Source organism: Sinocyclocheilus grahami, unplaced genomic scaffold (assembly GCF_001515645.1).
Source record: "Sinocyclocheilus grahami isolate Dianchi unplaced genomic scaffold, SAMN03320097.WGS_v1.1 scaffold412.1, whole genome shotgun sequence".
Classification (NCBI taxonomy): Eukaryota; Metazoa; Chordata; class Actinopteri; order Cypriniformes; family Cyprinidae; genus Sinocyclocheilus; species Sinocyclocheilus grahami.
In genome coordinates, this window is record NW_015505591.1 from 281,482 (window position 1) to 305,765 (window position 24,284).

The window sequence follows — 24,284 nt, forward strand, 5'->3', positions numbered from 1 at the left end:
TGGAAAAAACTGGTTGGCAGGAGGGGGGAGTAAGCGCCACTCGGACCAATGAATTACTGCACAAGACCGGAGTGGCCCATAAGAGAAAGAGAGAGAGGAAAGACCAAAAGCCACAGTTTCTTCACACAACATCAGTATTTTTCCACCTTTCTAAAGTGAGGGATATTTTTAGACTCAGTAACTGAATGTTTACTCCATCTGATAGTGAGGCTGTAACCATCCACTCTTGGAGAGTAGAAAAACATAGTAAATACACATAGCTGTGAATGTATGATTCTTTACAAATCTCTTATGGGATGCATTTCAGATCAGAGCCTGTACATTTGTTCAAGCACTTTGGTTTTTTTAGTTTCATTTTATTAAACTATTAATTAGTATTCACCACAAATTCAATTTGTTGATTTCATCGAGTGTACACTGCCTTATGTTCATATTTGCATATTATGAGTAATTTTTAAATCAAATATTGGACTGCTTTTTCTTTATTGTGGCTTTGTGAGACCATTCGTCAACACACATATGGCCCTGTGTCTGCAGCCGAATAGTACGGGGCATTCCCAAGACATTTGATCTATGTGGCGCTCTCGTGTCAATTGTCTAACACTGCTTTGCCTGCGTTCACAAAGCTATGAAAATTTAGCTCTGAGTTACGAAAGCACATACATTTTCTCTTAACTTTGTGCCTGAATATTAGAGCTGAGTGATACAGCTACAAGTATTTAATGTATGAAATTTATGAAAGAAAAATATAATTTCTATTATACATTATATTTACATGAGTATTTTTCAGCCTTTTGATTTTGTGTAAACAACTTAAAGCGTTTTTGTTTTCAATCAGAAGATTTAAATCATCAGTCACTGTTGGCATGTAAGTTACAGTACAACGCTAGTTAAAATAATTACGTTTTAATTATTATTTAAATGTAACTTATTTATTTATATTTATTTACTCATATTACTTACATATCCAATATTTTAGTACATAAAAAAATTAAAGTTTTTGTACTGTTACCATTTAATATAGTACAATTGAAAAATCATTATGAATATATTGTGTGAGTAGTGCTGTCAAACGATTAATCACGATTAATTGCATCAAAATAAAAGTTTGTTTACATAATACATGTGTGTGTACTGTTCATTTATTATGCATATATAAATACACACACAGTCACATACAGTATATATTTTGAAAATATTTACATGTGTATTTATATTATTATATTTTATATTATATATAAATATTTTGAAAATATTTACATGTTTATACATTTATATATTCATATTCTTATATTTGATATTATATATAAATATATTTAATATGTAAACATAACATATTTTTCTTATATATATATATATATACGTGCATGTGTGTGTATTTATATATACATAATAAATATACACAGTACACACACATTATGTAAACAAAAACTTTTATTTTGGATGCGATTAATCGCGATTAATCGTTTGATAGCACTAATTGTGAGTATTCGATATATATCGCCCAGACTTAGCTTTTATAAATATGTGTCTATTTAAGCATGAGTACATATGTGTGTTAAGGAAACAGCCAAAGAGAGAGAGTGAGTTATGGGGGAGGAGGATGCCGTTCTATTACATCTGGAAGAGCTTTTTGTTGGGGAATTCAGCTCGTTTTGGATTATATCAGCTTGTCAGTGCCAAAACCAAGCCTCTGAGGTTTCCCCCATCTTGACTTTTAAGCAAACATTTGGAGGAGAGACAGAAAAAAAATTAAAAGAGAGACAAAAAGTCCTTCACCACTATCCATGCTATTGCTGGCAGGATCACAAAGGCTATTTTGTTGAAATGGAGGGGCCGCTTGGAATAGGAGTGTCCTTGTACACTTTCTTTTTTTTTTTTTACATGTCCGGATCTTCACACAGACACTCAAAGAAAAAGAGATATTACTAGAGATTAAGAGAGTTTATATAAATATCCTCACTTGCTCTGGCAGTATTATGTGATATTGCAATCTAAATATGAAATACTGATTCTAAAATATACTGTTCAATCAAATAGATAAATTGTGCCAGTCATCAGCTGGTGGCATGGTGGTCTAAAGCCCTACATTCTTGTTTACCCAAGAGTTCTTACAAAACCTATTTCCTCTCACAGGCCAAATCTAACTATAAATCAGTCAATTTTTTCATGTTTAAAAAATTTACTTAATTTATTCTTGTCCACCTTCAGATTTTTAAAATCTTTTTTTTTTTCAACCAACCAGCCACTGTTGCCAAGTACTGTAGATTCTAAATATTTAATTCAAGAAGTAAAATTTGGAAAAAAGTAATAGAAATCATGTTGACATGTTTTATGTGCTGTTTTCCATTAAAATAACACCAAGACAAATATTTATGACTATATACTTTTTACAGTTTATAATGATGAAATATAAAAAGCAATATGTATCTCATATAAATGATCTTATACATCAACCAAACATTTTGCATTTCTGTGTTGTGTATTTCTCGCATGGAGTTATGAATCAATCCGTAATATGAAATGTTATTCATAAAAGTGTAAATAAGGTGAAGCCACTGAAATGCATAGGAAGTAGAAAATGAAAATATGAAAATGCTATATGAAAATTATGTGAATATTAAATATTGCCTGCATGTTTATAAGTTGCTTAGATTTTATATATATATATATATATGCAAAAAAAGGTATAAAAGCACTACTTTTTTTTTTTTTAACAGGTGTGTGTCGGTCCCCGTTAGGAATGTCCAGAGGCCAGATCTTAGATGAAGATATTTCAGCTTCCAGTCAGTGGTCTGACTCCACAGCAGCAAAATATGGCAGGTATGAGCACACACACACACACACACACAGTATTTTCCATGAGCTGTAATGCAGGTTATCTTGGTGGGATCAATCCACGTCTGGGGAAATATGGGTGGCCTCATTAAAATGATGTAATTTTGCTTCTTCCATATATTACTTCTGCATTTTCACTGATTCTAAGTGTTCCAAACACATTCCCCTTCACCAAAATGAACTATTTTAGACTAATTTATAGACCTTGGTCAGGGTAGTGCCATATTTAATTTTTGACAGAAAACGAGGCTCTGAGGGATAGAAGTACGGTATGTTAAATTGATTGTACTGATGTTTAACAACATAACGATTGTTCAGCTGATGAAATGTGTTTCTGGAAAGAAAGAAAAAATCAGTAGACAAAAAATTTGATTCTCTTCTGAATTTTCTTTGTGTCTTAGGCTGGACTGTGAGGAAGGAGATGGTGCGTGGTGTCCGGAGATAGCAGGAGAACCTGATAATATGAACGAGTTCCTGCAGATAGACCTTCGTTCTCTGCACTTCATCACTCTGGTGGGCACTCAGGGACGTCACGCGGGGGGCATTGGGAATGAGTTTGCCCAGACATACAAAATCAAATACAGTCGTGATGGCAGCCGCTGGATCTCCTGGCGCAACAGGCAGGGCAAAGAGGTACACGCTGCAACACTGGCCTCTGTGCTATCATAGAAAACCCAACATCTTGCTGCATGCACGTCATCAACTGATTATATGTTAATATTAATTGCTTCTTTTTATCTAAGGAGACACAAGAAGAATAAAGAGATTGACCGACTAACCGATTACCTTTTTGACTGGTTTAACAATAATGTATTTTTTTTTTATTGACTCGTGTAATTATTTTTATAATAATAATAATTGAAATGTTTTGTTTAATTAATTTATTATTGTTGTTTTGTTTTTTTGGCACATTAAAAACAGATTTATATTATATTATATTATTAGTAGAAATGTATAGAAATTCATACTTTTATTTAGCAAGGATGCATTCAGTTGATCATGACAGTAATTCCTTAATGTTACAAAAGATTGTGATTGTTAATATTTCAAATAAATACTGTTCTTGTGAACTTTTTATTTATCAAAAAAAGAAATCCACAAAAAATATTAATCAGTGGCACTTTTTTTTATAACATTGACATTTTTCTTGTGCACCAAAGCAGAATATTAGAATGATTTTTGAAGGATCATGTGACACTGAAGACTAAATAAATAAATTTTTTTAATTATATTAAAATAGAAAAAATCCATTATATATTATTTTATTCATGTTATGAATTTCTTATTAATAGTAATTTTTATGATTATTATATTTATAATATTATTTATGCAAATTTGTTTTGCAAGCTGAATGGTTGCAAATTAGTTTTGAGAACACAATACAAAAACTCGAAATATAAAAAACTCAGTCAAATTTGAATGTGATATAGCTAAAATATGTCAGTAGTGAATGTGATGCAGCAGTCATGCGCTACATGGTCAAAAGTATGTGGACACCCATACCTGTGTTTGACTATTTCACCTACATCCATTTCTAACAGGTGCATAAAATCAAGCATGCACGCATACAATCTCTGTAGACAAACCTTTTTAGCATGGGACATAACTTTCCTGTTCCAGCATGAGTGCCTCTTGTACACAGCGAAGACTAGAAAGAAGTGATTTACTGGATCTGGTGTGCAGATCTGAACTAAATCAAACATTTCTGGGATTAATTGGAACACCAACTGCGAGCCAGGCCTCATCGTGTAACATCTGTGACTGACCTCAATGACCCTTTTGTGTCTGAAAGAGAGCAAATCCCAGCAAAGCTTTCGCAGAACTGCAACTGTTAGAGAGGACCAACTCCCTGTTAATGCGCATGATTTTGATGAAATGTTAACTGTTCAACAAGCACATGTGAGTTGTTTAGGTGTCCACATACATTTTTGCAATGTGTATTGAAAATCTAAATGCAAGGTTTTTTTCTGTTGTGAAGGTGATTGAGGGAAACAGGAATGCCTATGACATTGTGCTGAAGGATATGGAGCCACCCATCATTGCACGTTTCGTCCGCTTCATGCCCGTCATCGATCACTCCATGAACGTTTGTATGCGTGTGGAACTGTACGGCTGTGAGTGGCTAGGTAAGTCTGACAACTAATGAACTAAATAAAGTGGAGTTAAATGCTTCAAATCATTCATTTTTAGGTAAACTATCCCTTTAAGGACACTGCCAATGAAATCACTATTTTCAGTTCTATGTTAATGTATTTTCTAAAGAAACCAGAAGTTTGGGTTGTGCAACATGAGTCATTAGGGTTTTTTTTTTTTGGTCTGTTTTCCCAGAAGAGAACAACTGTAAATTTAACATTTTGCGTTTCATGAGTTCTTTGTGACACCACTCAAAAATCTGTCACATGGTATAAATGGTTCTAAACGTTGCATGAGATACATTTGTTGTCCTATTAGCATCTGAAATAGACTGCTGATAAACGCTGATCATTTTGACTATCTGATATAATATTTACATATCAGATCAGATCATAGTTTTTGGACGTTTAGAGACCAATTATCAGAATGTAAATCAATTATCTTTATCTTCGCATATAAATGATTGTAAACTAACATTTTCATTGTATTTACTACATTGAATTATATGATACTGAGGAGGACACAGTCTTCACAGCCATTGCAAACTCTCTCTCTGTGACATTAGAAAAAATATTGCAGTGATATGTTATATGCTGTTATGGAAATTGTAAATGCAGATGAGATTTTTATCATTTTGTAATGACAACTTTAATGTTCTTCAGTGGGATGAGTCAGCATTATGTCAGAACCTCCTCTAACATTTCCATTTGAGGACACCTGACAATAATAAAAAAAAAGATTTGATGGTGTTCTCCTGTGTCTGTTTCTAGATGGCTTGGTTTCATATAATTCTCCACTTGGCCAGCAGATGACTCTCAGTGGACAGCATATTTATCTCAATGATTCAGTGTATGATGGAGCCATGAGTTACAGGTCAGTACAAGCTTGAGAATGAATGAGGAAGTTACAGGATACACCAATAACGTTACACCAATCTAAGTCTGAGTGTGTAGCAGTTTAGCTTTGACATAAAATAGTCTTATTTCACATCTACAAAATATGAGGTACAATGTTAAATCTACGACTAAATGTCAATATATCTCCACTGACTACTGATTCAGAATCAGAATGGTTTAAACCTGGCACGTGAAAAAATTGATCCCAGATCAGTTACAATGAAGACTAACAGTCTGTTATTGCCTTGTTGCTATGATGACAGGCGCCAAGACCGGAGAGAGTCACAGTGGTTTCACAATGTTCACAGGAGAACTTGACTCATTGCTTCCTGAACAATACCTTCCATGACACAGTGCAAAGCGTGTTTACCTTCTTGACAGAGCTGGCAGAAAACCGCAAAGTAAAAATCCACACATTCATAGTCATTAAACAATCAAGAGAAACCTGTGTCATTTCTGGGGGGAAAAAAGATAAATGTTTAAATGGCTCTATCTAGTGGCGAAATGGTATAAAACAGAACACAAAATTTAAGTAGCCAGTGTATTAAATACATGTGAGAGACTTGATTAAAAAAAAACATGTGTGTGTGTGTGTATATATATATATATATATATATACAACAAAAAGTAGCAACACGTATATAAAGCACACATACACTACCATTTACAAGTTTGTGGTCAGTAAGATTTTTTAATGTCTTTGAAATAGGATTTTTATGATCACCAAGGCTGCATTTATTTATTAAAAATGCTGTAAAAACAGTAAATTGTGAAATATTATTTCAATTGAAAATAACTTTTCTCTGCTTTAATATATTGTAAAATGTAATTTATTTCTGTGATGAAAAAGCTGTATTTTCAGCAGCCATTTGTTTTCAGTATCACATGATCCTTCAGAAATCATTCAGATGTGCTGATTTGGTGCTCAAGAATTACGAGTATGATTCTTTAATTGTTTTAAATAATTCTTATCATCAATTTTGAAAACATTTGTGCTGCTTAATATTTTTGTGGAAACGGTGATACATTGTTTCCCAAGATTCTTTGGTGAATATAAAGAACAGAATTTATTCAAAATAGATTTTTTTTGTTTGTAAATTGATCAAATGTGAATCATTTATTGTCACATTTGACCAATTAATGCATCCTTGCTGAATAAAAGTATTAATTTCTTAAAAAGAAATATCTTACTGACCCCAAATTTTTTAACTTTTGTATATATGCAAAAATATTTATTCTGCCTTTATTTTCCCCTGTAGTATGACAGAAGGACTTGGACAGCTGACAGATGGCATGTGTGGCCTCGATGATTTCACACACAGTCACGTCTACAATGTATGGCCTGGTTATGACTATGTCGGCTGGACCAACGAGAGCTTTCTCAACGGTTATGTTGAGATCATGTTTGAGTTTGACCGCACCCGCAACTTCACCACCATGAAGGTAGAAATGTCCTACACCTACACAAATTCATAGGGTGTGTTGTTAAAAGTGCAGTCTAATTGCTGGAACTACATGATTAAGTGTTTGCAAATTGTTGGGTGACTTAAAGGTTTATATGACCCAACTCTCCTTTATTTACACCCATCTTAATGCTTTGTATTCTCTCTCCCTTTTAATCAAAATTGATTCAGGTGCACTGCAACAACATGTTCTCCCACAGAGTGAAGACCTTTCAGAAGGTGGTGTGTTACTTTCGCTCGGAGTTGGACTGGGAAGCTACACCCATATCATTCAGCCCCGTGATGGATGATGTCAACCCCAGTGCCCGCTTCGTCACCGTCTCACTCTACAATCACATGGCCAGTGCTATTAAGTGCCAGTACTACTTTTCTGACATCTGGATGATGTTTAGTGAAATCACCTTCCAGTCAGGTTAGTAAATGTCCATGCAAAGACAACGACGCTGTCCAAATTGTTTCATAATGGCACAGTCATCGTATAATGGCTGTTTTAAAGGGGTCAAATGATGCGATTTAAATTTTTCCTTTCTCTTTGGAGTGTTACAAGCGCTTGGTGCATAAAGAAGATCTGTAAAGTTGCAAAGACTAAAGTCTCAAATCCAAAGAGATATTCTTTATAAAAGTTGACTTGTCCACGCCTACCTAAAACGGCTCGTTCTAACACGCCCCCACATGTCTACATCACTGTGTGGGAAAGGACAGTCTGGTGCTTCTGACTCACAGACTGAAAGTAAGTTTTTTATTTTTTTTTTTTTATATTTAAAGAATTTGCCATTGACGTTTCAAACGCGAGTTTTGAGCAGTGTAGAGTAGCGCTTGTTGTTTCTCATTTCTCCGATCACAAATGCAGACATGGTTTTATGCTGATGCGGAGAGATGCAACGAGTAAAAAGACAGTATAAGTCATTATAATCCGTAATTATGTCCCCACTGGATGCAACAAATGCCTGGTTTGTAATGGGTTTTAATGTTTTTGTCTCGTCGTGCCGGGAGACGGCATCACAATATGGTAGGGGCTTAACATTTCCATCACACGCATGAGGTATTCGGCCAATCACAACACACTGGATAGCTGGCCAATCACAGCATACCTCGCTTTTCAGACCGATGAGCTTTGTAAAAATCGACGCGTTTCAGAAAGGCGGGGCATAGAGGAGAAACAATAATGTACAGTATGTGGGGAAAATAATGTTTTTTGAACCTTAAACCGCATAAACACATTTCATTACACCAAATACACAAAATAATGTTCTTTTTAGCAGCATCATATGACCCCTTTAACACACTAATTTCAGATACAGCCATGTACAACACAACCCTGGCTCCCCCCAAAACCGGTCCTCCCACCAGCAATCAGCCAGGTCAGATTTCCCGCTGTTCCTGAATCACTCATATGTTGAGAACCAGCAGTTTCTGTTGTAACCCATTTGAATAAACTTCACTCACCTTTTCTGGAGTGTAATTTCATCATCAGGTTGTCTTTCTCTTTATCCCCTTCTTAGGGGATGACCCCACCCACAAAGTAGATGACAGCAACACCCGGATCCTGATTGGCTGCTTGGTTGCCATCATCTTCATCTTAGTGGTCATTATTGTTATTATACTATGGAGACAAGTGTGGCAGAAGATGCTTGAGAAGGTGAGTGGCTTGTGTCTGGCAGAAGCTTTCATAGCTTTAAAATGTTTTTTTTAATGAAATTAATACATTAATTTAGCAAAGACTCTATAAACTGATAAAACGTGACAGTAAAAACATTTATAATGTTACAAACTATTTCTATTTCAAATAAATGCTTTTCTTTTGAACTTTCTATTCATCAAATTATCTTGAAAATAAAATGAATCACGGTTCTGAAGGATCATGTGACACTGAAGAGTAGCATAATGCCTTCTGAAAATTCAGCTTTTCCATCACAGAAATAAATTACATTTTAAGATAAATTAAGATAGAAAATAGTAATTTTAAAATGTAATATTAAACAATATTACTATATTATAATATTACTTATATGAACATAAAAGACTTCTTTTAAAAACATTAAAAACCTTTTTAATTTTGCCCAATTATGTGTACAGTTAAGACGTCATATGATGTCTTTAACTCGGAATGTTCCCACATGAACTTCTTGCATAAATTGTTCATTTTGCACCAGACCATAACATATAAAACAAGGTTGATTATGACAAGCTTTTATTGTAGTCTTACTGCATGACCCATAAACAGTGTGATGCTATTTTGCATATGAATGAAAAAAACAGTAATGCATAAGTGGATTGTAAATATGATTTCATAGATGTATAACACATTAAACTACTAGTTAATATTTTAGCCTTTTTTAGCGTTTTTCACAAAACATCCTTCATTCCAGGTGTCTCGGAGGATGCTGGACGATGAACTAACTGCTAGTCTGTCAATACAGAGTGAGACCTTCACCTATAACAACAACAACAGCCCCTCTTCAGTGTCCAGCGAGCAAGAGTCCAACTCTACCTATGAGCGCATCTTCCCTCTGGGACCCGACTATCAAGAGCCATCGCGCCTGGTTCGCAAACTACCCGAGTTTTCCCAAACCTCAGAGGACACCGGTGAGATCCAGAAGCGATGTATGGAGTATATATGGGTATTCCATACATATTATGCTATAGCATATATACATGTTTATTTTTCTGCAGCTTCAACAAATACAACTTCCAAGTCCGCTCCAGCCAGTGTACAAGAGGGAGTCCCACATTATGCTGAGGCAGACATCGTCAACCTGCAGGGTGTAACTGGGGGCAACACTTACGCAGTGCCCGCTCTTACCATGGACCTGCTGTCAGGAAAGGATGTCGCTGTGGACGAATTTCCTCGGAAGCTGCTTACCTTTAAAGAAAAGTTGGGAGAAGGGCAGTTTGGAGAGGTCAGTTCTCAAATAACAAACAAAAATCTTCATTTATGAAAAAACTCCTATTCTATATATTGTTCAAAAGTTTTCAAATGTAATTTATTCCAGTGATGGCAAAGCTGAATTTTCAGCAGCCATTACTGCTGTCTTCAGTGTCACGTGATCCTTCAGAAATAATTGTAATATGTTGATTTGGTGCTCAAGAAACTTTTATTATTATTATTATCAATGTTGAAAACAGTTGTGCTGCTTAATATTTTTGGGGAAACCACGATACATTTTTTATGAATCTTTGATGTATTGAAAGTATAATATTTATAATGTTTATTAAAATTTAAATCTTCTGTAATATTATAAATGTCACCTTTGATCAATGTAATGTGTCCTTGCTGAATAAAAGTATTATTTTCTTTAAAAATACATACTGACCCCAGACTTTTTGAATAGAGCATGTTCAATGATTTTAAATCAAATATTTAAATCATATCTGCCCTAGTGAACAATAAATATGCTAAAATGTATTTGAAATACATTTATTTAAAGGGGTCATATGATGCGATTTCAAGTTTTCCTTTCTCTTTGGAGTGTTACAAGCTGATTGTGCAAAGTATACTAAAAGTACATTTATGTATATATATATGTTTTGTATACTAAACTGGTAGACTGCTAAATTGGAACAACTAATTTTGTGCTTAATGCACTTTAATTGTGCGGAAGTAGTGCTGAAGATTAACTAAAGATATACTTAAGTATATTTGATTGTGCTTAAGTGGAGCTATTGCAAGTAAACTTTAGGTACACTTTAAATATCTTGCATTTAAAGATCGATATTATTCAAAGATCATATAATCCTCATCAATAGTGACATTAAAGCACATTTTAGGTTCAGTATTAAGAGATGTGATTTGTGTGAGTTTAATTATGATTTGTATATCAGTAAGTCTCGAGCAATAGGTCAGTAAATAGATTTGATCTATATTTGAAATAAATTAATTTAATATGTTACTTTTTTACCAGGGTGAATATGCTAAATGACTGTTTTTGCGTGTTGCCAGGTGCATTTGTGTGAAGCAGAAGGCATGCAAGATTTCATGGATGAGGACTTCTCCTTCGATGTCATTGAAAACCAAACAGTGCTTGTAGCTGTTAAAATGCTTCGAGCGGATGCAAATAAAAACGCTAGGTTTGCAAGCCCAAATGTCACAGTCATGACTTCCATAAATTAAAGTACAACACTGTCACTGCATCCTAATGAACATGCATGCTGTTGCTTTAATATTCATTAATTTCCATTCTTGGATTTTTATACTTTACAGGAATGATTTCTTGAAGGAGATAAAGATCATGTCACGATTGAAAGACCCCAACATCATCAGGCTGCTGGCGGTGTGTATGAGCTCTGACCCTCTGTGTATGATCACAGAGTACATGGAGAACGGAGACCTTAATCAGTTCCTGTCTCGCCATGAGCCAGAGGGCATGATTGCTCTCCTCAGCAATGCTCCCATAGTCAGGTAGATGCCAAACGTTTTCAAACATTACAGTGGTGGACTGTGACTCTAAATCCCTAAGAATTAAGATGGACTCATTATTATCATTATTACGAACACAAACAGAAATCTGATGAATCAACAAGCAACATGTTATTGCTAAACTGAATTGTTAGGTCATGTTCTTAAGCACACCAGGTTATGCCTCACATTCTGCTTTAACTGTTTCAGTTACAGTAACCTACACCACATGGCCTCACAGATTGCTTCAGGCATGAAGTATCTATCATCACTCAACTTTGTGCATCGAGACTTGGCCACACGCAACTGCTTAGTAGGAAAGAACTACACCATCAAGATCGCAGACTTCGGGATGAGTAGGAACCTGTATAGCGGAGACTACTACCGTATCCAGGGTAGAGCTGTGCTGCCCATCCGCTGGATGTCCTGGGAGAGCATTCTTCTGGTCAGACACATTCACAACCTAAAGAAATTATACATTATACTCTGAAAAGTCTCTTAGAAGAATACTTTTTGTATTTTTGGGCTTCAAATGAATCTCTAGTGATCTTTCTGTGTGTACAAACAGATTCTATGTCTATAAAAGTCTGACACATGATGATTTTTGTCCTTACAGGGGAAATTCACCACATCCAGTGATGTGTGGGCTTTTGGCGTAACCCTTTGGGAGATGCTTACCTTCTGCAAAGAGCAGCCTTACTCACAGCTGTCAGATGAGCAGGTCATAGAAAACACAGGAGAGTTCTTTCGGGATCAAAGGAGACAGGTACAAGTATATCTGCTTATCTGCTTTTGTGTAGAGGTGGATGGATGATTAAACTGATCTTATTTATCCATACATTTATCCATTAAGGTTCTGTATTGACATCTATGGTTTTAACTTTTAACATCCATTGAACCTTTTCATTGCACTTAAGATTCTTCATAGTCAAAAACGTTTGTTTGGTTTGCTCTTCACACTAAGAGATATAACTGTTCTTTTAACCCTCCTGTTGTGTTTAAAACCTTGGTAGAACTTTTGTGTTGGGGTCAAATTGATCCACATTGGTGCAATTTACTGAAAATCAACACTATGGAAAATACAAATGAAAAGCACAGGATTGATGTAAAAACAGAAAACCTCTATTGTAGCTTTTTAGAGACTAAAACAATCAAATATGTGAGACATATAATAATTAACCAATGTGTTTGGTGTTAGTTTGACCCATATATTGTTACATTCAAAATTAACTGCACAGACACAAAATTAAAAAAGAAAGAAAGAAAATAATTTTAACATTTAATGCTGTTTGTATTTACTTTGTCTGGGGGAACCCAAAATGGTTCTTTTATGGCATCATGACAAAAACCCCCTTTTAGAATCTCTTTTTTTTTTTTTTAAAGAGTGTACCACTTCTTATTCTCAGATATACCTGCCTCAGCCACCAATGTGTCCTGACCCTATCTACAAGCTCATGTTGAGCTGCTGGAACAGGAATACCAAAGAGCGTCCATCCTTCCAGGAGATTCATCACACGTTACTGGATTGCAAGCCGTAGTGTCCACTTATGTGCCAGCCTTGGCACTTCCAGAGACATTTCAGTGCGCCCACAGGACTCCAGTCAACTGTACACCGTAACACATACTTATATGTTTCCATATATAAGTGAGATCAGAATCTATCATTTTTCTGTAGCAATTTTCACTGTGAGTGTGCAAAGGCAAACTGATATACAGTATATTGTAAGATTGAACTACACCCCGTAACTAAGTGCCTTCAGCTGGCTTACAATACCTGGGCAGCACTAGGACAAAGAAAATGTAGCAATGAATTTAGGCACCTTTATCATAGAATAATTGGATTTTACACACTGTGTATTTTCTCCAAATAACTCTAAATATTCTAAAATAGCCATTAGAATATTTTTTAATAGAAAGAGGAAATGGCAAAAAACAAGGTATCGGCTACTAATGCGCCTTTTATTATTTCCAATTTAATGTTGTTTTCAGTATTTTGAGGCCGAAGACAGCTTGACTGTAAATAAGAATCATTAATTGACATTCAGTGTCTCTTGACGTTTGTGTATATTTTCATCTCATTTATCGAAAAAAATGCTAAAGTATTTTATTATTTTACATATATTTTTTTTCTTTGTAGTAAACTGCAAAGACCACTTGCACTCAAGTGGATTAACAGAAAGCCAATTTATCTGGTTGTCACAGAATTTCAAAATTCAAAATCATAAAAATTCTATTAAAATTGTACATGTAAAAATATATATTAGTGTTATCCTGCAACTACCTATATATTGTGTTTATATTTAAGCGTACTGCATTATATAAGTGTTTTGCTTTTCTTGTTTTCTTGTCTAAAAAATCTTGATAGGGTGATAATGGTTATCATTTAAGTCCATTTCATTTGTGCGCTTTTATTTTTTCTTTGCTCAAAACAACTTTTGCATTTCAGCATAATGAGCTATGAATAGCCATAATTCTTTTACAGAAGTGTCTTACAATATTTGCATGAAGTTGGATGAAATCAGATATAGTTATATTACCGAATGCTAATTTCACATTTTCATTGCATTTGTCCTATATTTTCATCTAATCTCAAATTAGGCCAAATGGGGTAGTAAGTACATTTGTTATTACCAGCTAATTTAGTTTATCTGTAAAAAAATATTAAAATAAGCTTATTTTAAAGCTGTTTGTCTTACTTTTATATCAGAGTATATTCTAGGTGGTGCTGAATTGCTATAGTTTGGGATAAATACTGGATTTGTATTGAACAGATGCACTGTGATGGTTTACAGTAAGTTATGATATGTTTTGGCATGTGAAAAGTGCTGCAAATGGGACACTCAGAAATCTGTTTTGTAATTAACTTGTATACATGTAAATCATTTTTGTAAGGTCATTGTATATGACCATATTTTAAAAAATGTGTGCACCTTTTGGGGTTGGTTGAGATATCTGCCAGTCTAGAATACGTGTTTTGGTTGTGGGTTTGAAAGTCATTTATCTTTGTGTATAGATTAATTTTAGCATTCTTGACATGACTGATGAAGTTGCATTATAGATATGCTTTAATTCTGCACTGCTTAAATGTTTTATCAACAAGTCTATGAAATGTTCTTCCTTCAAACCATAACCACATGAAACAGTAATAGCCCTTTCTGAGGCTTTGAGTTTGTTTACAAAAACATTCCACTTTATAAAACAGATTTGTGAGGAGAGGAACAATTAACATTTTTCATATTCTCTATATTGACAACATCTTATCACAATGCATGGAAAAGCTGTTGTTGTTGTTTTTTTTATTCATAGCCAAATTTCCTTTAGCTGATGCTTATTCTTTCCAATCTAAGCTTTGTACTGTATTTTTTATCAGCAGTCCTCTAACAATTTTTCTCTAACAACCTATTGTATATGTTAGGAAACTGTACATAAGATAATAAATTGATGAACCTTTAAACTTGTTGTCTAGCCATTTTATAATAATAAAAGCACGGATTTCATACTTTAACAGTAATAAAACCTGTATTTGTATATGAGTGAATTTGACATTTGTGTACAGCCTTGAATGTATCAAGACATTCATTTTAACATCGTTTGTACTCAAATGTTTGCTTTTTAAATCGTTCGTTTCGTGCATTGGTTACCTGTCACATAAATATGATTTTAACATAACATATTTTCTGCTCTTGCATTTCTTTGGATTCCGATGATTGGTTGGCCTGGTCTGACAGTGGCCAAGTCTGGATTGGTCAGGGTAGATATCACGTCACAGAAAGGAAACATCTGATTGGCCGATAGAAGTGTGACCTCCAATCACACCATGGCGGCTGTGCAAACTCCATCCATACAGACACTGGTGAAATACCACGTTAGAAACGGTTAGGAAGGCGAAGTACAGTATCACAGATAGCATAGTCATATACTGTATGAATGAAAAGATAGGATGAAGAAAGTAGTGTTGGTAACCGGTGCAAACAGGTAACGAAACTGTTAGTATAATTGTTTTCTTTGTAGTTTCACATCACTGTTTTAAATGTCATTCTGTTATTATTGTAGTGACAACTTTTAGGTTATTTTTTAATGATGCTATTTTAAAATAACAAAGAAACAGAAAGGAAGAAATTAGGAATATTTTGTTTATAAAGTGTATTATTCTACATTTGTTCTATTCTGCATATATAACCAGTAGTTGAGAAAACATGGTGCATAATGTCTCTTTTTCTCTGCATGTTAATGTTCACTCCATATAACCCTGTTTGCATACATGTGTATGTTCACTCCATATGAACCTGTTTACATGCATGTGCTTATTGTGCGTTCAGTGGTATTGGCCTTGCTCTGTGTGAGCGTCTATTAAGCCAGGACGCCCAGCTGCAGCTCTGTCTGGCCTGCAGGAACATGCAGAGAGCTGAGGCTGCCCGACAGGCTCTTCTAGTGTCTCACCCTCAAGCTCAGGTTACTCTGCTGCACTTGGATGTGGGCAACATGCGCTCTGTGCTCAGTGCTGCTGAGGAGTTCAAGCAGAAGTAAGACATCCCAGTCCCTGTTTGCCAAAATACACTATCATTTTGATAGACTTAATGCTTTTCATGCAGTTTTGTGACCAGGGGGATGTCAGGCTCTAAAAAGCTCCATAATAGTAATCCATCGACTCATCCACTATATTCCAAGTCTTGTCAAGTCGTCTCATAGTTTTATGTGAGGAACAGACTCAAATTTAAGTTGCACTGCACTGTAGTTTTGAAATCTAATTTGTGCTTATTAAAATTTAGTACACTACAATTAGTAAGCATGAATCAATGCTGTCTGAACTGTTTGGGTACTTTTAAATTCCCTTGCATACATTTAAGCAAAATTAAGCAGATTAGGTGTCACTTAGGAGCACATTTGAAGCCTCCAGTCTGATTAAAGTATAACATTAAATAAATGATATAATATAACGGTAAATAAACTTTAAAGCGTTATTTAACTTAAACTTGTTTAAAACGTATTTTTTTCCCTCAACAGGTACAACAGATTGGACTATTTGTATCTCAATGCTGGTATCATGCCTAATCCCAGGGTAGATCACAAAGCCTTTTATAAAGGCCTGTTTTCTAGGTACAGTATTTCTTTCTTTAACACTGCCGTTTCAAATTTTTGGGTCAGTAATTTATTTATTTTTATTAATAATTTTATTCAGCAAGAATGGATTAAATTAATTAAAAGTGACAGTAAAGACATTATTAGTAGTAGTAGTAGTAGTAGTATGTTTTATGTTTTCAACATTAATAATAATAATAAAAATTAATTTTTCTTGAGCACAAAATCAGCATATTAGAATGATTTCTGAAGGATCATGTAACACTGAAGACTGGAGTAATGGCTGCTGAAAATTCAGCTTTGCCAATAAATTACATTTTAAAATATTCTGAAACAGAAAATATAATTTTAAATTGTAATAATATATCACAATATGATGTATGGTGGCCATAAGAGACCAAAGACTTCAGATAAAATTTTTTAAAAATCTTATTGTCCCCAAATTTTTGAACAGTGGTTCATAGTTTCTAAATATATTCTATAAAGCAAGGTTGTGCTCCAACATTACATTCCTCAACTGTAAATCTGATATTACTGTCATATTATTTACTACACTTGAACATAATAATACAATACAGTACATAACCTGTGCATACTATAAAACAATTATTTTATACATATAATACTCGCATAACCAGATTAACCAAAAATTTGCTTATAATGCATTCGTCATGCATCAGCCAGTGATTCAGTATTATACTTTTCATAGCATTAATTGTTGCATACTGTATATACTTCTTATAAGTTAGTGTAGTTATTATTATATATGCACGTGTGTGTGTGTATATATATATATATATATAAAATAAGAAAAAAATATTCAAACTCAGACTCATTAGCCTTGGCTCTTTTTCTGTGAAGAGCTTATATCAGAACAAATTTTGAATGACCACACACTACACAATGACCCCCCCTACACATTTATATTACATGCAGGATGTTCAGGTCCACTGGACACGGGGATAATAAAAGTGTGGAAATTTTAAGTCCTGTGAACCTTCACTCTGTCCTCCTACTGCAGTGTTTCTCAACCCTGGTCCTGGGCGCGCCCCCAGCACTGCACATTTTGTGTGTCTCCCTAATCAAACACACCTGATTCAACTCATTAGCTCATTAAAAGAAACTCCAGGACCTGAAATGGGTGTCAGATACGGGAGACATATAAAATGTGCAGTGTTGGGGGGCACTCAGGACCAGGGTTGAGAAACACTGTACTACTGTCTGGGCCTGTTGTTAGTATGTGTGTGTGTATCTGTGAGAGAGAGTGTGAGAATAAGTGTGAGTTTTGTGTTTCTGGCCTTGCCGTTCCTGCACAAGGTTGTAGAACTTGAATTCATAAATGTGATCTAACAAAGGTAAAGGGCAAATATTAACCATATATGCTGTTTATATTGCTTGTAATTGGGATGAAGTATAGATCTGTGGAGTATATTATCAAAATTGTTTGATTGTGTTGAATTAAAAACCCCAAAATGCAACTGGCCCACCAGACCCACAAACACTGGCTGAATAATTCATTGTTATATTTTTCTTCCCATCAGTAATGTGGTTCGCATGTTTGCCACGGGGGAGGGTCTTCTGACCCAGGAAGATAAGGTCACACCCAATGGTTTGCAGGAGGTGTTTGCCACTAATCTTTTTGGTCATTTCCTTCTGGTAAGTTGATGGATTAGAAATGAGTGTGTTTCTATGACCATACATAAAAATAAAACATTTTCTACGTTATTTCCATAGGAGCATAGCTGCGGTAGAACACTTGACTTTTTTCTGTCTTTTCCATGCAACGCTATCAAACAAGTCATCTTCCTCTAAAAGATCTCCCGGAACAATATTTCAGCCATAAATGCCACAGGATTCATGTCACTGTTGTTAACAACTTGTTCCCTGGCAGCTATCCCAATCAATAATTCATCTGAACGTCTCTAGTGCTGAAGTTATTTTGAGTCCTCAAATTGCAGCCCTGTGCTTCTTTGTGAAGTGTTGCTGTTTGCTAATTGAAGAGCTCATTCATTTGCTCTAAAGCATCTGGTCATCAGTGCTGGAAGTCGGGCAGCAGCGTTCTTTCCTCGTGCTGCTTTATACAGATGTGTTATTGTGGCTCAAGTGGCTCAGACATAAAAGTTGCAGTAGATATGACACTCCTAGTCCTCGAAGGCCAGACGAGACATATCAATTTTCTGCTGGGACGGCACCGAGGGAGGAGTGAGGCTTGTATTTCTTGTCAAGTTGACCTCTGGTTCTCTCTCATCCCACACACTGAAATTCTTTTTGATTATTTGTGTATATATATATATATATATATACACACACTACCATTCAAAAGTTTGGGAAAAGTTTGAGTTTTTTTTATATTTTTTACCAAAGTTTCTTGTGCTCATCAAGGCTGTACTTATTTGATCAAATATACAGAAAAAAAACTTATTTTGTGAAATATTATTGCAATTTAAAATAACAGTTTCTATTTCAATATACTTTAAAATATAATTTATTATTGCTTCATATTTTTTTTGGAAACTGTGATACTTTTTTCAGGATTCTTTTATGAATATAAAATAAAAAACAGCATTTATTCAAAATGGAAATTGAATAAATGTTCCAATATACACTACCGTTCAAAAGTTTGGAGTCAGTAAATTTTTTTTTTCTTTCTTTTTTTGAAAGTAATGAATACTTTTATTCAGCAAGGGTGTGTTAAATGGATAAAAAGTGATAGTAAAGACTCATATTGTTAGAAAATATTTTAATTTTAAATAAATGCTGTTCTTTTTAACTTTTTATTCATAAAAGAATCCAGAAAAAAGTATCAGTTTTCAACAAAAAAAAACATGAAGCAGCACAACTGTTTCTAACACTGATAATAAATCAGCATATTAGAATGATTTCTTAAGGAAATCGTGTGACACTGAAGACTGGAGTAATGATGCTGAAAATTCAGCTTTGATCACAGAAATAAATTATATTTTAAAGTATATTAAAACCGAAAACCAATATTAGACATTGAAATAATATCACACAATATTGTATACTGTACAATACTGTATTTTTGATCAAATAAATACAGCCTTGATGAGCACAAGAGACTCCATTAAAAAACGTACTGATCCCAAACTTTTATATATATATATATATACAGTGCCGTGAAAAGGTTTTTGCCCCCTTCCTGTTTTTTTTTATTTTTTGCATATTTGTCACACTTTAAAGATTCAAATCATCAAACTAATTTTAATATTACACAAAGATAGTGCAAGTAAATACAAAATGCAGTTTTTAAATGAGTGTGACAAATATGCAAACAATTAAAAAAACAGGAAGGGGGCAACAACTTTTTCACACCACTATGTATATATAATAAAAAAGATTTTCAGTTTATAATATATATATATATATATATATATAGATGGATAGATAAAATATTAAGTAATGTAGATTTAGTACAAATCTATATTACGGTTTAAAGGTTATATTGATATTTAAATGTTACAAAAAAAATGTTGTTCAGTAAATTCAATTTGAAATAAATGTTGTTCTGTTTAACTTTCTATTTCTCAAAGAATCCAGAAAAAACACTATAACATAACATAAGCTGTTTTCAATATTGATAATAAAATTATTTCTTTCTTGAGCACCAAATCAGAATGTTAGAATACTTTCAGAAAAATCTTGTGACATGTGACAGTCTGGAGTATTGGCTGCTGAAAATTCATCTTGATATAAATGACATTTTAAAGTATGTTAATATAGAAAACAGCTATTAAAATGTTTAATAATATTTCATTTTTTTACTGTTTTTGCTCTATTTTTTTATTAAATAAATGCAGCCTTTGTGAGCATAAGAGACTTCTTTCAAAAACATAAAAAGTAGTGTATATTTTTATTTATAATTTATATACAAGTCTTTTTTTATGGCTCCACTAATGGTGAAAGTTTATGCACTGTTAAAAATCAAAAGTTGAGAAAACTTAAAATTGTATAAGTTTTCTCAACTTTTTGTGGTATAAACTGAATACAACAAGTTGAGAAAACTCAAAAATCTCCTGAAGCTGGTTGCCTTAAACTTTTACGTTTTCTCAACTTTAGATTTTTTTTACAGTGTGGCCAAACAATGGAGGCAAAATGTTTTGTAATTATGTTTAGCACAGAAATTAAGCAGTACAATTCCTGATCCAACTGCATTTTTTGCGCTTCTGTGACAGGTGAGAGAACTGGAGCCCTTATTGTGTCAGATGGACCACAATTCTCTAGTGATCTGGACATCCTCCAGTAATGCCCAGCGATCAGCTTTTAGTCTAGATGACATACAGCATCAGAAAGGCCGTGAGCCCTACAGCTCCTCGAAATATGCATCTGATCTACTTAGCTTAGCCCTAAACCGTCACTACAACAACCGTGTAAGTTCACAGTTCTCTACAAAAAATAGTTTATTGCATGACATGTTTTATACCGAAATTATTAATGATTATCATAATTGTGATTTAGTCATGAATTTTAGTGATCTGTTCACAGGGTTTGTACGCATCAGTGATCTGTCCTGGTCTGGTCATGACTAACCTCACCTATGGCATTCTACCATCATTCTTCTGGACTCTCATCATGCCAATAATGTGGCTTGTAGGTCCTCAATTTACTTCATTTGGAATATCAACACAATAATAGAAAAGTTACACAAATTTAACATTATGTTAATGTCCTGTCCTATCTCATCAGATAAGGATTTTCACCAACACTTTTACCCTCTCACCTTACAATGGAGCAGAGGCTTTGGTAATTACCAGCACCATCACAGACGTTCATATAGCATTATCAAGTTTAACCATGAATTGTACTCCATGAATTTTGAACTTCTGAATTGTTCAACGGTGAATCTGTAAATGTCGCATAGTACAGGGAATGGAAAAAATAAGTCGAGATGTGAAACCACTTTGATTCTAATAGTTTTTGAAGCTTTAGTGTTGCATGTCAGTTGGAGAAATGACTCAGTTCATTCACGGTTGTCTGGGCCTCATTGCTTTCTCCTAGTCTCAGTTTTCATCTATTGTTTTTATTACACAGTTTTGGCTGTTCATGCAGAAACCTGAGTCACTGGACTCAATGGCCAAATACCACAGTTTGACCTCTGGGCTTGGAAACAATTACACCCAACCACACAAGGTCAGAACTGACAATCAGGTTCTCTCACTTATCTGCCAATCTATGCCAATTTTAGTCTATTTTAAATCCAATTAATAATAGGCTTCCATTCTAGTCTATAGGGTTTATATGTTTTGTGATTTGCTTAATTATACAAAGACTTTCATGTTTTTCAGCTGTTGATCTTGTTCGTACCATTCATTACTGATACTGTCCATAATTGAATTGCTTTTTGTGTGTTTTCAGATGGATATTGATGAAAACGTGTCAGAGGCCCTCTATGTGAAGCTATTAGAACTTGAGGATACAGTGCGGAAGAAACTGAGAGACGAGGATGTAGATATAAAAGCAAAAAACTAAATATGGACACAAAACCTCATGCATTCTATCGCTTTATAACACATTTCCATCTTGAAATATTCTCTAAGGAATGGATAAAAACCTCATGAATATTTATTTTTCTTAATGATCTTTAGAAACACAATATGAAATGATTATGATAATCTAGCTTGGCTATAAACCACATCACGTTCTTCACTTATGTATTTACAAAAAAGTAATTTTATGCAGTTGGCAGACACTTTCATCCAAACTGACTTGCATTGCATTTAAGGTGCACATCAGTTATTGCTTTCCCTGGCAATCGAATGTACGACTGGCTTTGCTATCACCATGCTCTACTGTTTGAGCTACTTATAAGTATTGTGCAATTTATATTGGTTTTGTGCAGTGCATTCCAAGTTGAATGGTTTTTAGCTCTGTAGTCAGTCTCTGATGAAAATGGGACCACAAATATGTCATGTATTTTTAGCTGTTTTTAATGTCCGTTTTATTGTGCCCCCAAAGGGGCTTCTTCCAAAATGTTCTGAATAATAAATATATAAATAGTATGGTGTCACTGCTGAGTGATTTGGGCCAAAATCAGCACAGGCTGTGAAAAAGGTAACTAAATCTGCTCTTTCCAGTGAATAAAAATTTGTCTGGAACTTTGTTTACATTTTATAATGAATAATTCACCCAAAAAGTATAAACTCTTTATAGTGTTTGTTTTAAGATTTCAATTGATCTTTCTTCCTACAAAATAAATAAATAAATATTGCAATACATTCGCAGTAGATACATATGTGCAACTGAGACTTTCTTTTACAATCTATTCTTTTTTTCTGTGTTAGCTCTCAAAGTACAAAGCAAATGCAACAAAGTAATATTAAGTGCCTTGTAACAATTTATTTAACTACATAGCATGAAATTAATATACATATCAGAAACTAATGGTTGTAATAGGCTACTCTGGGTGAGAGTTGGCAATGTAGGGAGATTGCAGATATTGATGGGTCGCCATGGTGACGAAGATCATAAAGATGCACTTCCCTGTGTTAATAAAGAAACGTGCATGATGAAACCAACTTGACTTTGTATGCTTTGTTAATAAGTTTAGAGATTTTTGAGTACATGTAATACGACGACTTGTCAGTCTTACCTTTGTCTTGACGCTGGAGTCCTCTGGTTACACGTGCAGATGATTGGGTAACTATGAAAATAACTCTAATGAAGCTGGAGCATACTTTGTGAGGTTTTCTTTAAACTTCACAGTATGTATCCACAATATAGGATGATGAAGCGATGTGCGTGTCGGTTGATCCAGCAATTCGTGGCTGGTTAAATCGTGTATGTAGCGGCTGAGTTGTTTCCACATCTTCAGGATCCGCAAAGATTTGTTGCAGAGGGACTTGAGAAAAACTGCTCGTGTCCCACTCTGATTGAAGCCGTTGAAGCCAAAAGACTCAATCATCGCCTCCGTCACCACATTCGGCATCCTTGCTTTCTACAAATACATAAACCGTGAACTGGTCAAAGTCCATTTAGCTGAATGCCCGTGAATCACGGTCGTCTTCAGTCCTCCTGCGCGCTTGAGCATCACAGTTGAATTGCTTCGGTCTTTATGACAGTTCAAGGAAAGTTTCGCACTTCACTATGAAGCTTTGTCAATACTAAAGAGAAATTAGATTGTTGGCTACACTGATGTTAACGGTATGAGTGAGCACGTGGAGAAAAACACTGTTTTAAACTAGTATTTAATTTGACCCCTTGGCGTATTACTGTCAGAAAATATGAGCATTAACAGGATCAGTTCTCACAAATAAAGTATTTGTGGTGGAAATTGTGATAATTGGACACTGACTTACTTGTTTTGCTTGCTCTAAGGATGATTTCATTGCTAAAGTAAGTACAATTAAATAACATTTTTACACTTTTTGAATAACTTGAATGACACACAATAAATATACTTTGATATTTCCTCACACATCAGGGATTATTTTAGACAAAATGGTTCTTTGTTGATTTTTCTGT

The 24,284-nt window shown here is 34.4% G+C and overlaps 2 protein-coding genes across 5 annotated transcripts in view; both read left to right on the forward strand.

Annotated features, from left to right (window-relative positions):
- LOC107551036 (discoidin domain-containing receptor 2-like) overlaps positions 1-15,121 on the forward strand; it is a 35,475-nt gene extending 20,354 nt beyond the window's left edge. The window contains exons 3-17 of one of the 3 annotated variants that reach the window (XM_016232518.1): positions 2,721-2,823; positions 3,240-3,471; positions 4,817-4,964; positions 5,742-5,844; positions 7,127-7,310; positions 7,502-7,742; positions 8,626-8,691; positions 8,833-8,969; positions 9,700-9,916; positions 10,004-10,230; positions 11,271-11,398; positions 11,532-11,729; positions 11,937-12,171; positions 12,343-12,492; positions 13,133-15,121. In XM_016232518.1, coding sequence (XP_016088004.1) covers positions 2,721-2,823; positions 3,240-3,471; positions 4,817-4,964; positions 5,742-5,844; positions 7,127-7,310; positions 7,502-7,742; positions 8,626-8,691; positions 8,833-8,969; positions 9,700-9,916; positions 10,004-10,230; positions 11,271-11,398; positions 11,532-11,729; positions 11,937-12,171; positions 12,343-12,492; positions 13,133-13,264 — 2,501 coding nt within the window. In that variant the 3' untranslated portion in view covers positions 13,265-15,121. The remainder of the gene's footprint in view (positions 1-2,720; positions 2,824-3,239; positions 3,472-4,816; positions 4,965-5,741; positions 5,845-7,126; positions 7,311-7,501; positions 7,743-8,625; positions 8,692-8,832; positions 8,970-9,699; positions 9,917-10,003; positions 10,231-11,270; positions 11,399-11,531; positions 11,730-11,936; positions 12,172-12,342; positions 12,493-13,132) is intronic. The other 2 variants (XM_016232520.1, XM_016232519.1) reach the window with 2 other exon arrangements.
- A 432-nt stretch (positions 15,122-15,553) lies between these two features.
- On the forward strand, positions 15,554-22,682 carry hsd17b7 (hydroxysteroid (17-beta) dehydrogenase 7). Of its 2 annotated transcripts, XM_016232525.1 has the most exons (10): positions 15,554-15,701; positions 16,046-16,249; positions 16,731-16,823; positions 18,347-18,461; positions 20,999-21,193; positions 21,309-21,413; positions 21,510-21,566; positions 21,855-21,953; positions 22,179-22,339; positions 22,586-22,682. In XM_016232525.1, the coding sequence occupies exons 1-9, from the start codon at positions 15,667-15,669 to the stop codon at positions 22,290-22,292; spliced, it is 1,017 nt and encodes a 338-aa protein (XP_016088011.1). In that variant the 5' UTR covers positions 15,554-15,666; the 3' UTR covers positions 22,293-22,339; positions 22,586-22,682. The 2 variants fall into 2 exon arrangements, with proteins under 2 accessions (XP_016088011.1, XP_016088010.1); XM_016232524.1 differs by having other exon boundaries at positions 22,179-22,682.
- The last annotated feature ends 1,602 nt before the right edge of the window (positions 22,683-24,284 follow it).